The following is a 14,911-nucleotide window of genomic DNA, read 5'->3' as shown; positions in this document are numbered from 1 at the left end:
CTCGACTGTTGACATCTGTTTGCTCCCTCGCCGGATCATGGACCTTAGCCAAATGGCTAGACTGAGAATAAACACCAGTCACCACTGGTGATAAACACTCAGTCTGATGGGTCATCACACCCTCCCTATCTGGATTAATGGGCAGAGCATCGAATTTGAATATCTAGAAAGCGCGGTTCTCTCGACGGTGGCACCGAACTAAAAGTTGCCCGAAGCTTTCGCCAATACCTGCGGTATGATGATAGGAAGACGGAAGTGGCGGTGGATAGGTCACACATTAAGGGGGTGACAATTGCATTGCGGGCTATGCTATGCTGTGGAATCTACTCTCTGAAGAGTGAGAGTGGGAGTGGTTCGCCCAAAATACGTTTGACGCAGAACAGTAGAGCGAGAGTGCGAGCGTCTCGGGAATTCGTGGGACGAGCTGAAATACATTTCAGGTAACCACATAAGGGTTAAGGGTTAAGCGATAGTTTAACTAGAACAGTCTACTTCGTACCTTTCTGAGAACTTCAGAAAATGCCTAATTTAAATTACTAAATGAGTATTTTTTTTTGAAAATTGATTTTTTATTGAATAGTGTATGAATGTATCGTTTGTTAACAGTTTCGATCCGCGATTAATCGTCATCTTCTTCATAGTCAAGAATGTCATCATCGTAACAATCCAAGTCAGCATACTCTGCATCTGTTTTGGCCCAGTTAATCTGAAAAAACAAGAGGTATTAGTAGTTGGGACCAAATGAGGACATTTTTGGAAATAGCTGCATCTCTGCATCTGAACCTATGTTTTTTAAAAGATACACACCTCTAATTTCTTCTCCTTAAAATGCTGCCCCCATTGTAAAGCCTTTTTTGCGCTATGCGGAGTTGCATACGTGAGTTTCAGTTGAAAGCGGTATGAATCCATGTCGTGCTTCATAATTTTGCCATAAAACTAAGGATGAGAAGAAATCGTGTTAGTGATCAGGCCAAACTCACAGGTCAATCAAAATTTTCCATCAATTTCTTTACTTACTTGGAAGTGTTTTAATAAGGAACCACTATCCTCTTTGTCGAATCCAGAAACTAATATCGTTGTTGGCTCATTATCTGCAGGTGCGCCTTCGGACCTAGATGATGGACGGTCGACGATATCAGTTGCACCTCCCTCCGAAGACGAACTTGATAGCTTCGGCGTTTCTTCAGGCACCTTAACCGGTAGCTGAAATTGCATTTCAGTCGCCTTTTGAATCTCACCAAGCGCAATTTCCTCGCGCGTTCTTTCAACACATGACTCCAGTTTTTTTACGATGTTGACTTTTTCTTGATAAGAAGAATCTGACGGATTGGACTTCGCCAGAATATCTTGCACCGTTTTTAGCTGCTTCAAATACCTTTCAAGTAGAGTGTGTTTTCGCTTCTGTAGATTCTCTCTCTTTTCCTGATCCTTCCGACAAAATTTCAACCTTGTGTTCGTGTTAGGTGGTATGGTAAAGTACCTCTTCCGCTTAAAAGAATTGACTGGGGATTCCTGTTTGAACCAAGTACGATGTCTTAGAAACGCTTCAGTACTTCGATAGGCTTCACTGGCTTGTGCTGGATTAGAGTATGTGACGGTTGCGGCTTCTGGATCTGCCTCATAAGCAATCTGAATGTTCACAATCTTCCCGTATTTTGAAAAATGGCTATTCAAAACCGCGATGGAATTGAATTCACGAGGGATTTTACGTATTTCCACAGTGCAATTTGGTTGCAGGCTGACTCGAGGTTTCAATCCGGTATCATTTGGAAGTTTTGGCGAGATAGATTCTTCGGGGATAACAACAACGTCATTTGACTCAATGCTCCGTTTTAAAGTGGTGTCTGGCGTGTCGACATAAGGAACCACTTGATTCAGTGTCACTGGCGTCCTCCTCACAGCATTCGTCTCGACAGAAATTAAAGTTCTGGAAGAAGAGGGATAAACACTTGCTCGATAGGATCGAGGGTAACTGGTACGAATAAAATTCCCAGACGTGGCAAAGGCTTGATTTCTTCCCTGCATGGGTCTACTGCCGTTTCTTGGTGTCCAGCCAGATGATCCAGAATTGGGAAACATTTCGCTTTCTTGCTTTATATCGAATTAAAGTCACTAGCCGCGAACTTCTTTTTGTAATTAGATTGAACTAGTTCAGTTTTCGCCTACTTGCTTTGTTGCTTTTTGAGTACAACAATGGTAAGCCTTGAACACTTTATAGGAATGAAATTAATGCTTTGAACTTGGCTTGTTGTCTTCCTCCAGAAATGGCAAAGCGAATGAGAATCCAAATAGAATATAAGTTTGCTTTTATTCTCTTAAAAGTTTGAATCCTAGTGATTTTGAAGCAGGTAATTGCTATGGGTCTTTCAATGATTTAGATCTTTCATTAAAAGTTGTTTAATCAACTGTCAATCATACCCCTAATTATATAATAGTTTGGCCTCAAATTTTAAAAACAGATCCACTTTTAAGTGTATCCACTTTATCGGTAGACCATTTAGCTATATTGACTAAAATTAATTTTACCACTCTCTTTTGTATGGTATGTACGCTAGGACTAACGTATAGATAGGTTGACTCCTCTCACGCTTCGTGTTTCCTGGCCCCGAATGACTTTAGTCAATTTTGGGATAATCAAGGAATAATAATAATAATTTTCACCCTAATCACGAATTTTGTCCCCGCGGCCATAGCCACCTCCTTAAAAACCTTGCACGACTTTCAGCAGATGCTAGTAGAAGCCAAGATTGTTTCGATTATACTCTATCAAAGGCCTGATCCGGATGCAGTCGCGAGGCTTACAAGTCACCATCCAGCGTATGAAGCCATCGTTGTTTTAGCCGGCCTTTTAGTCGTTTCTCATCGACTTTGATGTTCATACGAATCCTGACAAGGGAATTCTCCTTAGAGCAAATTATGTGACCATACCATCGAAGACACCTCTCTCGAAACTTTTCTACGATCGGTGCAACCGGATTGGACGATAATTTGAACAATTTGCTGCACTACCTCTCATTTCCATGACTTGTGTATTATCAACGATAAATTTATGGCAGTCTTTTCTTCTCACGCCATTCTATTCCAAAACCAAGTTCGATTGATGAACCGTTTATGCGGTTAAGTGACCCCCAGGGTTACATAGACCAATTTGTTGATTGCGTTTTTAACATGTGGTCACAATTCTTCGACGTTTGTAATGGTCGGCAATCGCGTAAGTGAGATCACTTATTCTCTTCTGTCATGAAATCACCACAATTTAAGTCGGGATGGGGTGGTGCGTTTCTCCCGTTTTTTTATAAGTGGCTTGATTCGCAGGACTGCAAATAACGGCCGATATTGAAAATGCCTGCGTCGTATAAGGATATAGTTAATTTGCCTTCTATTGTTCCCACTTTACAATGTAGGAAGATGAGGTAATCGTTTGGTGAACTATAGTATACGCTCGCTCCCCTTTTTCTTCCCATTGTGTACCTGGGGGGCAATGAGGACAATACCCAACGGCATCCCTGGAGGTCCTTCTGGGATTAACCCCTCTCCATCTGCACATAGAGATGCAGGCAAGGAGGGCAATATTCAGGATGACCGGTAGTATCAGTGAGGTGGGGAGTTGTCTAAATCGAAGGAAAATTCGATATTATTTCTATTCGGTTTCCCGAATTACTGATACCAAGGGATAACATTACTACGAGGTTTCACTTCGATAAGAAGTTTGAAACACGTTGGAGTAACAAGGCAGACTGGGAGAGCGAGGCTGTGACATAAGGCTTAAACCAGCTACTGATTACTTAGTACCATGACGGACCCCTCACAGCAGAGGTAGCGGGTGCCGGTGTCATTGGTCCAAGGAAAATGTACTTTGAGCCAATAGGTAGGTACACTAGGATATTCCAGGCGGAAATATACCGCATGGATAAATGTGCCTCCTTTAATCTGCAAAGGAACTACAGGGAGCAGAACATAGCTTCTTTCTTTTTCTTCAGCCTTTGTCCTGTTCACAAGCGGGGTCGGCTCGTCGTGATTGGCTTCGCCATTTGGCTCTATCGAATGCCTGATCTGGGTGTAATCTCGAGGCTTTCAAATCCCCATCCACCGTATCAAGCCACCGTTGCTTAGGTCTGCCTGTTGGTCGTTTACCATCGACTTCGATGTTTAGACCAATCTTGGCAAGTGAATTCTCGTTTGCACGAATTGCGTGACCATACCATCGAAGACGCCTCTCTCGCAACTTTTCCACGATCGGTGCAACCCCATAACGATCGCGGATATTCTCATTTCGGATGTGATCTAAACGTGTGACGCCACTAGTCCAACGTAGCATCATCGTCCCGATTAAAGAATTCACTGAGCCACAGTGTTGGGTCCCAGCTCTTCGCTTTCCAGTGCTCAGATGCGATGTCGTCAGGTCCTGTTGCTTTCCCCGATTTCATTTGTTTTATTGCCTCCTCAACTTCAGTTGCGCTGACTGGTGGAACTACTCCAAATGTCGGCAATCATTGTGGAAGTGGAGGATGAGCAAATTCTTCAGTTGAAATCTGCTCGAAGTATTTTTGCCATCTATCCGTTGCGGCTCGACGGTTGGTAAGCAAAGTACCGTTCTTGTCATTAACACAACAGAAGTGTTCGATATCCTGTGTGCGTTCATCACGGCTTTTAGCAAGTCGATACAGATCTCTCTCGCTATCCCGAGTGTCCAGTTTATCGTAAAGAAACCTCTATACACGTCCTGGGACACATAAACATACTAAAGTTCCTGACGGTTCTGGGCCTGCTTGAGATACTATGATCAATAGGTACATTATAACCAGTAAAATAGGCACAATAGTTCTTGAAGGACGCGGTGTGACTTTCCCTTAATAGAATAGTAATAGTAAAGACACCATTGAGTTCCTTGTATAGTGCAAATATCAATGCGCCTCATGCGAGTTCCTCCCTCTTTCCGTTTGGACTTGGGACCAGCACGGTGTCTCAATAACAAGACACAAATCAAGCTATAAAAGTATTGTAGAGAAAGGCTCCTGGTGTAGTTCGGATAACCCTAATACTTCTGGAAATCCGAACAAGAGCAGAAAGTTTTGCAATACGAAATATGTATATCGTCATATGGAGCTCGACAAGATAGAAGATATCCTGAAGCGAAAACGGGAGCTTCTACAAGGGTATTTGAAACAATTCGGAGTGGTGACAGGAATGGCGGCTAAATCCGACGCTGCGGAGCCTGATCACGAAGAGAAATTGGGCCTAGTGGAACAATTGACAGCATCCATTAAAGCTATGTATGAAGATATACCACCACCAATTAATTTTCCATCCGTTCCCCCATTGACGGAAAACCGGAATGTCACTACTCCGAAAGGAACTTTGCAATTCCAGCGTTAACCGAGGATGAGATATTAACGTCAATTAATATACGTAACGATTCATCAGGCAAATCTGGTCATCAGCCGGAATCTTCGGAGTCCAGACGTGATAGCGACGTTTCAGTGGTCGATACTGGTTCAAATAATAGGGCACCCGATTTGGGTGATGAAATTGAAGATACTACGATTATTGAGACATCAGATGACGATGATTGTCTTGAGTTTAACTACGAATATCCCGAATTGCTATAGATGCTTACCTTTGATGCAATAACCTACTGTGTCTATTTATGTTTCATGTTTTTTCTGTCTGACAAGTCAAAATAAATTCATTTCCAGCATGCAAATTCTTATTTTTGAAAGACATTGGATTGAAATTTGAGCCCGTATGTTAAGCAGGTCTTATTGATAATTTCAATTTCGCTGTTGCTTGGGCTGCTGACAATCCATTGGATAAATATACCGCGAATGATGGTTTCCTTTTCGCTTCTGTGGGTTGGCGGATTTTTCTAGACAACCCATCCGGTAGCTTTTTGGGTTACTCTTTTTTCAGCTTTTGTGGTGAAGTCTGAAGGTTCTGCTCTGTGAACTACGGCCGTCCTTACTGCTGACGCCTGCAATGATTCGGATCCGGATTCGTTTATGTATCGCAGGATTTGTGTTAGTGGGTGTGCTACCCGTTCCAAGCACATCAACACCTAAGATATCAGGTCTGATGCGTCTGTAGGTGCTGCTTTCACATAACAAATGTTTCTCGGATTCCGCTTCCCATTACAGGAGAGAGGGACACGAATCATCTTGTACAATTCCTGTTTTGAATATATGTCCAGCTAGTGAATTATGGCCTGTCAGAATGCTTAAAATAATGCAAGTCTTCCTGCCTTTTCGACAGGTTAAACTTTGCGGTACGCGGGTTAGGCTCTGACTGGAAAAATTTGGTGTGTATGACAGCATTTAGACTCTGCAATCTGTCTGTGTGTCTGGATGGCTCAAGTGGTTAGAGCGCTGGGCTGTCGTAGCGGAAGGTCGCGGTTCAAATCTCGCTGGGGACATAGGAATTTGTTATCGTGACTGGATGTCGGACACCAGTCGACTCAGCTGTGAATGAGTACCTGAGTCAAATCAGGGTAATAATCTCGGGCGAGCGCAATGCTGACCACATTGCCTCCCACAGTTTACTGTGGTGTACCGTTACGGTCTTGAATGAAGTGCTCTAACACACTTCAAGGCCTTGATCCAATATGGATTGTTGCGCCAACGATTATTATTATTATTAATCTGTCAGTATAGGGAGCTTGTTCCCTGTCTAGCCAATGCTACTGACACCCTAGCTACTGATTCCAGTCCCGGCATGAGAAAGATTGAATCTTCTTTTGCTAAGGTATTTTTCAACGCATTGAATCTTGGAATGGAGTCTAAACGGTCAGTGCACCCTGAATATAACTACAGATTGCGATGCGTCTGCCCTTCAACCGCTCGTCAATCAATCAGTTTGTCGCCCTTGGGGTCCGGCATACTTAAGCTTAAAAACCCCCAAAGGAAAAGTCCACTTGTTTTTATTCGAAAAGTAGACTCCGGCTCCAGAACACTGTTATCTCTACACGTTTGTTTCAAAGAAGCTTCTTGTCTAGAACAATTCCCCATGGAGGCTGCCTTTCGTGGCTTCTGCTGTTAAGTAGCGACCTAGGTATCGGTCGGGTTCAGCACACAGCAATCTCTGCTTTCATATAGCATAGATCCACTTAATCCACTCTAGCGACATTACAAAGTTTTTGGAACGGCGTACAGTCATAGGTCCTTTTAATGTCCACGAACACCCCTATCGCGTACTCACCCTCCAGAGTTGCATCCTCTTTCTTTGAAAATAAAGAATAAAGAGTAGACTCACAGGATTTTCCGCTCTGGTAAGCATGCTGGTTTTCATTTAGTGGGTATGACTCTTGTACCGAAAAAATGGGAACGTGGGTAGCCCTGTAACTTTGTCAGCCTTGCTGCCAGCAGGCTTTGGCAGTTTTCAGGTAAATTTGGCCAATATTTATGTTTTGCAGCGTGTACTTAGTCTAATGTGTAATCAAAACCGTATGCCACGGTCGATGTCTGGTCGGGATAATCGCAATTGGAGGTATGGTAGTTCTCATACCCTCATTTATGAAATATCTCATCTCATCCACCCTATGTACTAACCTCCGCCCGCAGCTCCATTGTGGGAAAGCGCACCTTGTGGGAGTCAAAGACCATCATTATTCTTCGCTCTCAAGATGGGAATGATACTCTACAGTTTCCTCATATGATTGAATTTTATTGAATCTATCTAGCAAAAAAGTGGAGCACGATATGCTTACTGTCCCTGTTATATCCTTGTGCCTAGTACTTGCTGAGGTGTCATATCCTGGTATTCGATTCTGACATCGTTTAAATTTCAAACTGTCTGCACATCATATGGATAATCGGCGTAGAAATTATCTAAAATGTGGAATTAGTGGTGTTGGCACCTCTATCGATGGTAACGAGTCTCATAAGGCTTTTGATAATTCACGATTTTTTGAGAATTTCTGCCGACCGTTAAAATTATGTCCTGTGGGTTGGGGCTTAAGAATACAAGGTACAAACAAAGCTATCTACAAAAAATTTCTAGAAGAATGTTACTTTCCTCAACTCTGGAAAGAGGTCCTAAACGTCCCTATCAAGACCGGAGACCCTTCACTTGCTGTGAACTACCACCCCATCTCGCTTCCCTCCTCTTGCTCCAAAATCCTCGAAAGATACGTCAACCGCTGGTTGACCGCGCACTTCGGTCACCCCATTGTCAAAGAGCAGCATGGTCTCGTGCAAGATACGGCTTCAAATCTTCTGGTCTTTACCAACTTTGTTCCTAAATGCTTTAATTCACGACAGGAGGGTGCATTTCCGATGAGGAAATCCGCGCACGGTTGTTGTCAGCCAACAGAGCCTATTTCAGCTTACAAAAACTGTTCCGCTCGAAACGTCTCACCATAGGGTCAAAGTTCTTACTGTACAAGACTATGATCTTGCCAGTCCTCATGTATTCCTCGGAAACTTGGGTTCTTAGCAAGAAAAATTGCGAACTCTTGACTGCGTTCGAGAGAAGAATCCTCCGAAGAATGTTTGCCCTCCTACATGAAGATGGACAATTCCGTAGCCTACATAATGAATGAATGAATGGTTGTGGATAAAATCCGGCTCAATAGGTTACGGTGGGCGGGTCACTTAATCCCTATGGATGAGGATGATCCTGCCCGGAAAGTCTATAAGGGCAATATCTATGGTAGAAAAAGAAAGGCAGAAGAAAGGTAGAAGAAAAAGAAGACGAGGCAGACCCTGCCTAAGATGGAGCGATGGCGTAGGTTAGGACGCGAGACAGTTTTTCGGGATATCGAATTGGTGGACCTCGGCGCAAAACCGGGATGTCTAGAGTTCCTTATTAAGGCAGGACGAGACCGGATACCGGTTGTTGCGCCGTTGATGATGATGAGGAGGGTGCATTGATACCCTTGACCATAATATTCTCCTCTCTAAACTTTCTCTACTAAACTTCCCTCCCTTAATCATTTCCTGGCTTTCCTCCCATCTCTCACACTACTCTTCCTATTTGTTATCAATGTCCTCTACTCATTCTTACCTGCCCGTGTTTGCTTTACGCAGACGACCTTAAATTATTTACCCCTGTTTTGTCTCCAATGGACTATGCTCTCTTGCAGTTTAACTTTGATAATATGGTCCGTTGGTGTTCAGTTAACAAGCAGACACTAAATGTCAGCAAATGCCACTGGCATCACTTAAACCCTCCCCAAGATTGGCTTAGTGCACAACCCCTTTTACTACTGACCTCCTCTCAAGACCTGGGTGTAATATTCGACGACAAACTTCGTTTCATTTCCCACTTCCTTGACATCTTCAACAGAGCTTCCAAAATGTCCGGTTTTATCCGACGTTCCTCTTCCGACTTTAACTCAATTCAGCCTTAACACACTTTAAATACTTTAAATACTGCTGTGTAGTCTTATCTCCCTTCCGCATTCGTGAAATTCACTCGTCACGACGCACCCTCAATCTCCCCTCCCTGCAGCAACGCCGTATCTTCCTTGATATGTGTACCCCTTTCAAAATCTGCAATTGCCTGATTGAATGCTCTGCCAACTCGGATATTACTTTCCGTATCGTCTGTCATAACAAATGTATTGCGGATATTTTACCCTTTGCGGAGCTCGAGATTTACTTTCACTCCTCGATTCCGAGTCTATGCCCGTCCTAAAACACCCTACAGTTTGGGTCCCTTGACACTATCTCCTTTAGTTTTAAGCCTACGGTGAGCCGTTTGCCGGAAGAGGCGATTAAATTTTGAAACCTGCCACCTGCTACCGAAACATCAATAACGCCTCACGGCGATCACCTCTCGCTATCGAAAACGGACTATGATTGGTTTCTGGAATGTCGTGCGAATTCAGACTACGCTAATGAGCACTGTTTGCCTCTTACCAGGTCATGGACCTTGGCCAAATGACTCTGGATTTGTAAAGAGATGTTAGTAGAGCCGCCCTGAAAATAAACACGAACAAAACAAGGTTTTTCAGTCTGACCTGTCATCGCACTCTCGCTATCTGCATTAATAGACAGAGCATCGAAGGCCTCGATTAATTTGTATATCAAGAAAGGGTAGTTCCTGCCGACGGTGGCACCAAACTTGGTGCTGTTTGACGCATTAATAACGCTAGATTCGCATTCGCTGTCCTGTCTGAAATCTGGAAATGCAGTTATTTCAACACTAAGTTGAGATTGTTCTGTGCCAATATTCTTTGCTATATGAGAAAAGCACATGGAAAGTGGACTCCACTATTATTCAAAAGCTCCAAGCTTTCGCCAATACCTGCCTGCGTCGTATCATCGGAGTACGCTGGCCTCACACTCTCTCAAACGAACAACTTGGTCAGTGTACAGGCTTGGCACCCGTATACGGTATGATAGGAAGACGGAAGTGGGTGGAGAGGTCAAGGATTAAGGAGGGGTGGAGTGCGAGCGTCTCAGGAATTCGTGGGGCGAGCTGAAGTACATTTTAGGTAACCACATATATAAAAGGGAAACGCTACTTCGTAGCTTCATGAGAACTTCAGAAAATGCCTAATTTAAATTATTAAATAAATATTTTTTTTTTAAATTTTGTAAATTTATTGAGTACTGTATGAATGTATCGTATGTTAACAGTTTCGAACTGCGATTAATCATCATCTTCTTCATAGTCAAGAATGTCATCATCGTAAAAATCCAAGTCAGCATCCTCTGCAACGGTTGTAGCCCAGTTAATCTGAAAAATAAAGCATGGGGTGTTAGCAGTTTTCCTTCATTGAGAACAAACAAAGGATATTTTTGAACCTAAACCTATGTCTTTTACAAGATACATACCTCTAGTTTCTTCTCCTTATAATGCTGCCCCCATTCTAAAGCCTTTTTTGCGCTATGCGGAGTTGCATACGTCAGTTTCAGTTGAAAGCGGTATGAATCCATGTCGTGCTTCATAATTTTGCCATAAAACTAAGGATGAAAAGAAATCGTGTTAGTGATCAGGCCAAACTTACAGGTCAATCAAAATTTTCCATCAATTTCTTTACTTACTTGGAAGTGTTTTAATAAGGAACCACTATCCTCTCTGTCGAATCCAGAAACTAATATCGTTGTTTGCTCGTCATCTGCAGGTGCGCCTTCGGACCTGGATGATGGACGGTCGACGATATCAGTAGCAACTCCCTCTGAAGACGAACTTGATAGTTCTCGGGTTTCTTCAGGCGCCTTAACTGGCAGCTGAAATTGCATTTCAGTCGCCTTTTGAACCTCATCAAGTGCAATTTCCTCGCGAGTTGTTTCAATGCATGACTCCAGTCTCTTTACGATGTTGACTTTTTCTTGATAAGAAGGATCTGACGGATTGGACTTCGCCATAATATCCTGCACCGCTTTTAGCTGCTTCAAATACCCTTCAAGTAGAGCGTGCTTCCGCTTCTGTAGATCCTCAATTTGTTCCTGATCCTTCCGACAAAATTTCAACCTTGTGTTCGTCTTCGGTGCCATGGTAAAGTACCTCTTCCGCTTAAAAGAACTGACTGCGGCAGGTGCTTTATAGGTTGAAACCATTGAATTTTTATAGGTTGAAACCGTTGAATTTACTGGGGTCTCCGGTTTGAACCAAGTACGATGTCTTAAAAACGCTTCAGTATTCCGATAGGCTTCATTGGCTTGCGCCGGATTAGAGTATGTGACGGTTGCGGCTTCTGGATCTGCTTCATAAGCAATCTGAATGTTCACAATCTTCCCGTATTTTGAAAAATGGCTATTCAAAACCGCGATGGAATTGAATTCACGAGGGATTTTACGTATTTCCACAGTGCAATTTGGTTGCAGGCTGACTCGAGGTTTTAAGCCAGTATCATTTGGAAGTTGTGGCGAGATAGATTCTTCGGGGATAACAACAACGTCATCTGACTCAATGCTCCGTTTTAAAGTGGTGTCTGGCGTGTCGACATAAGGAACCACTTGATTCGGTGTCACTGGCGTCCTCCTCACAGCATTCGTCTCGACAGAAATTAAAGTTCTGGAAGAAGAGGGATAAACACTTGCTCGATAGGATCGAGGGTAACTGGTACGAATAAAATTCCCAGACGTGGCAAAGGCTTGATTTCTTCCCTGCATGGGCCTACTGCCGTTTCTTGGTGTCCAGCCAGATGATCCAGAATTGGGAAACATTTCGCTTTCTTGCTTTATATCGAATTAAAGTCACTAGCCGCGAACTTCTTTTTGTAATTAGATTGAACTAGTTCAGTTTTCGCCTACTTGCTTTGTTGCTTTTTGAGTACAACAATGGTAAGCCTTGAACACTTTATAGGAATGAAATTAATGCTTTGAACTTGGCTTGTTGTCTTTCTCCAGAAATGGCAAAGCGAATGTGAATCCAAATAGAATATGGGTTTGCTTTTATTTTGTTAAAAGTTTGAATCCTAGTGATTTTGAAGCATTTAAATCTCTCCTTAAAGTTGGCATTTGCTACCTGTTAAGCGCTTTTAAGGATTGTTTAATTAACTGTCAATCGTACCCCTAATTATAGTTTCCCCACAAATTTTAAAAGCAGACCCGCTTTTAAGGGTATCCACTTTATCCGTAGACCATTTACTTGTATAGGTCAACTCCTCCCACGCTCCGAGTTTCCTGGCCCGGAATAGAGACTTTAGTCAATTTTGGGATAATCAAGGAATAATAATAATAATTTTCACCCCAATCGCGAATTTTGTCCCCGCGGCCCTAGCCACCTCCGTAGAAATCTGCCATGACTTTCAGTAGGAGCTATGACTATTCCGGTTTTGATTGGCGGAATCTGGCAGTTTGGCGCTTTTGCAGAGAAGATGGCTTTAGCCAGCTTGGCAGTGCAAATATATAATTAGGATAGACTGAGTTTGTTGTTTAGTACGTCGATTTGCCGAACAGACATACAGGGCTGTAGAAAGAAAATCCCCGTCTGTCTATTAACTTTCAGCTCCTGCATCTATATTTCGGGTTCACAAGATTCCGCACCTGATGAGAACCCATCTCTTTCTACCTCAGACCTGAGCAACCTCAAAGTATACGATATAATTTCTGCGTTCGGCATCGTCGTTGGCTGTACCATATTGCCGCTGGAGTTTTGTAACGGATATACTAGAAGAGTTCATCTTGCCATGAGTACCACCCGACTTCTTCAAGATGTTTTATAATTGCAACCAGCGCTGTCTTTCGCGTTATTCACTACCAAGGCTTATTGAAGGTTGGATATATCATTATACATGACGTTCCACAATAGTGTGCAAAATACATAGTCTCTGGGATATCCTTGCAAACAATATACTTCTTGAGTTTGTCGTTAATGTCACACCATAAGCAAGAATATCAATTCGGTTGTCGTTGCCCAGATTTGATGCATTCTCATGTCCACACGTTTTCAGACTCTCTGGGAATCAATTCAATAGTGCTTCATGGAAATTAGGCTGCTAATCTGAAAACCATCGAGGCCGTTAACTACTTCAAGCTTTACCCATTTTAGCAGTTACTCTATGGTCCGTAAAATATACTAAGGTCGATAAGAGTATCGTTCTCCTGACCCGCAAATGCTAGGAATATCTTCTCTATAATGCATGTTCAACGAACTTGGTAAACTTGCCCGGCCTTGACTTTCGTTTTGGCCTGAAGGCCGTGTTATATTTCCCTGCTAGGCCCAACGCTTTTCTCCCAACATCCTATTGCAATTTTTCAGCTTTTCTTTGATTATTGCGGGTGCTATTATTAAATTGAACACTCGGGACCGCCAGAGAGATCAGTATCGTCGCTTTTGACACCAATGCACACAGGATATCGAACAATCCTTTTGCGTTAACGATAAGAACGGTACTTGACTTACTCGACGAGCCGTGACCGATCTATCTTGAGTAAATTCCAATGGAAAAATTGGTTCATCCCCTAATTGCACAATCACTGCCGACATAGGGAGAAATTCCACCTGTTAGCGCTACCGTGGCTGAATGAATTCCTTAACTTCATTTTGTGTGAGAAACTCTCTATGCACAATTTTTCATTCGTGCACAGCTAAGAATACAAAATATTTTGATAATAATAGCTCAATTGCCTTCAAACTTTTCAGAATTATGTCCTATATTATTGCTTATGCTGATGCAAAATTTTGTACTTCTGGGATGGGGTTTTCTGCTAAATTTCAAAAACATGGTAATAAATATAATTTTCAACTTTATTTGTGAGGATATCGAAAGGAAATGTATTTTGGGGTCTATATTTCATCACTGTGATTTTTTTCAGATTTTTCGGTTGGATAGGTTCTGAGAACGAGACCTATTTCACTTTTTGAGCGCTGTCTCCTCTATGTTTGGCCCAAAATCAATTTCGAAAATTACTAATTCTATTCTGCGAAAAAAATTTACTTCCCTCTTTCGCCTGTATGGGGAGCGCCCCTTCAAACTCAACACAAAATATCGCTATTCGCTGCATGTAAGAAGACACATCGATTACATGTTCTCACCAAGTTTCCTGATAATCGGTTCAACCATTTCCGAGTAAATTGGCTGAGACAGACAGACGGACAGACAGACATTGAATCGATTTTAAGAAGGTTTTGTTTCAAACAAAAACCAGTCCAGTCTGATGCGTTGCTGTCCCATACCATCAAGATTTTTGAACGCATTCTGGACAAACTCATTCCCGGTATCGTTTAAATAACTGTGAATTTAACTGAGTTTGTCAAGAACTGCGCGACTACTGATGCAATACTCATTGTGCGGTTACTCATGGAGAAACACTGAGCATTGTCCCTTTTAAATTTCATTTCGGGATCTAGAGAAGGCATTTCACCTTGTGTCACAGGAACTCATCTGGTATGCTCTTCGGCAACACCTAACATCAGAAGAACTCGTGAGCTGTCTTAACTTGCTCTATCATGATCCGAAAAGTAAAGTGCGAAGTGTCGCGGGTATATCAAACCGCTTCGTGATGATGGAAACTCCCTCTTT

The 14,911-nt window shown here is 42.6% G+C and overlaps 1 protein-coding gene across 1 annotated transcript; it reads right to left on the bottom strand.

The window, feature by feature from the left end:
- Window positions 1–553: 553 nt before the first annotated feature.
- Window positions 554–12,286, bottom strand: LOC119647794. Its single transcript, XM_038048996.1, has 7 exons — window positions 10,986–12,286; window positions 10,776–10,904; window positions 10,660–10,677; window positions 9,855–9,914; window positions 1,018–2,103; window positions 808–936; window positions 554–706 (listed from the first exon to the last, which is right to left on the bottom strand). The coding sequence occupies exons 1-7, from the start codon at window positions 12,108–12,110 to the stop codon at window positions 620–622; spliced, it is 2,634 nt and encodes an 877-aa protein (XP_037904924.1). The 5' UTR covers window positions 12,111–12,286; the 3' UTR covers window positions 554–619.
- Between the last annotated feature and the right edge of the window lie 2,625 nt (window positions 12,287–14,911).

This window comes from Hermetia illucens, chromosome 2, assembly GCF_905115235.1.
Source record: "Hermetia illucens chromosome 2, iHerIll2.2.curated.20191125, whole genome shotgun sequence".
NCBI lineage: Eukaryota > Metazoa > Arthropoda > Insecta > Diptera > Stratiomyidae > Hermetia > Hermetia illucens.
The sequence above is the reverse complement of the archived record's forward strand: the minus strand, read 5'-3'. Positions and strand labels throughout refer to the sequence as shown.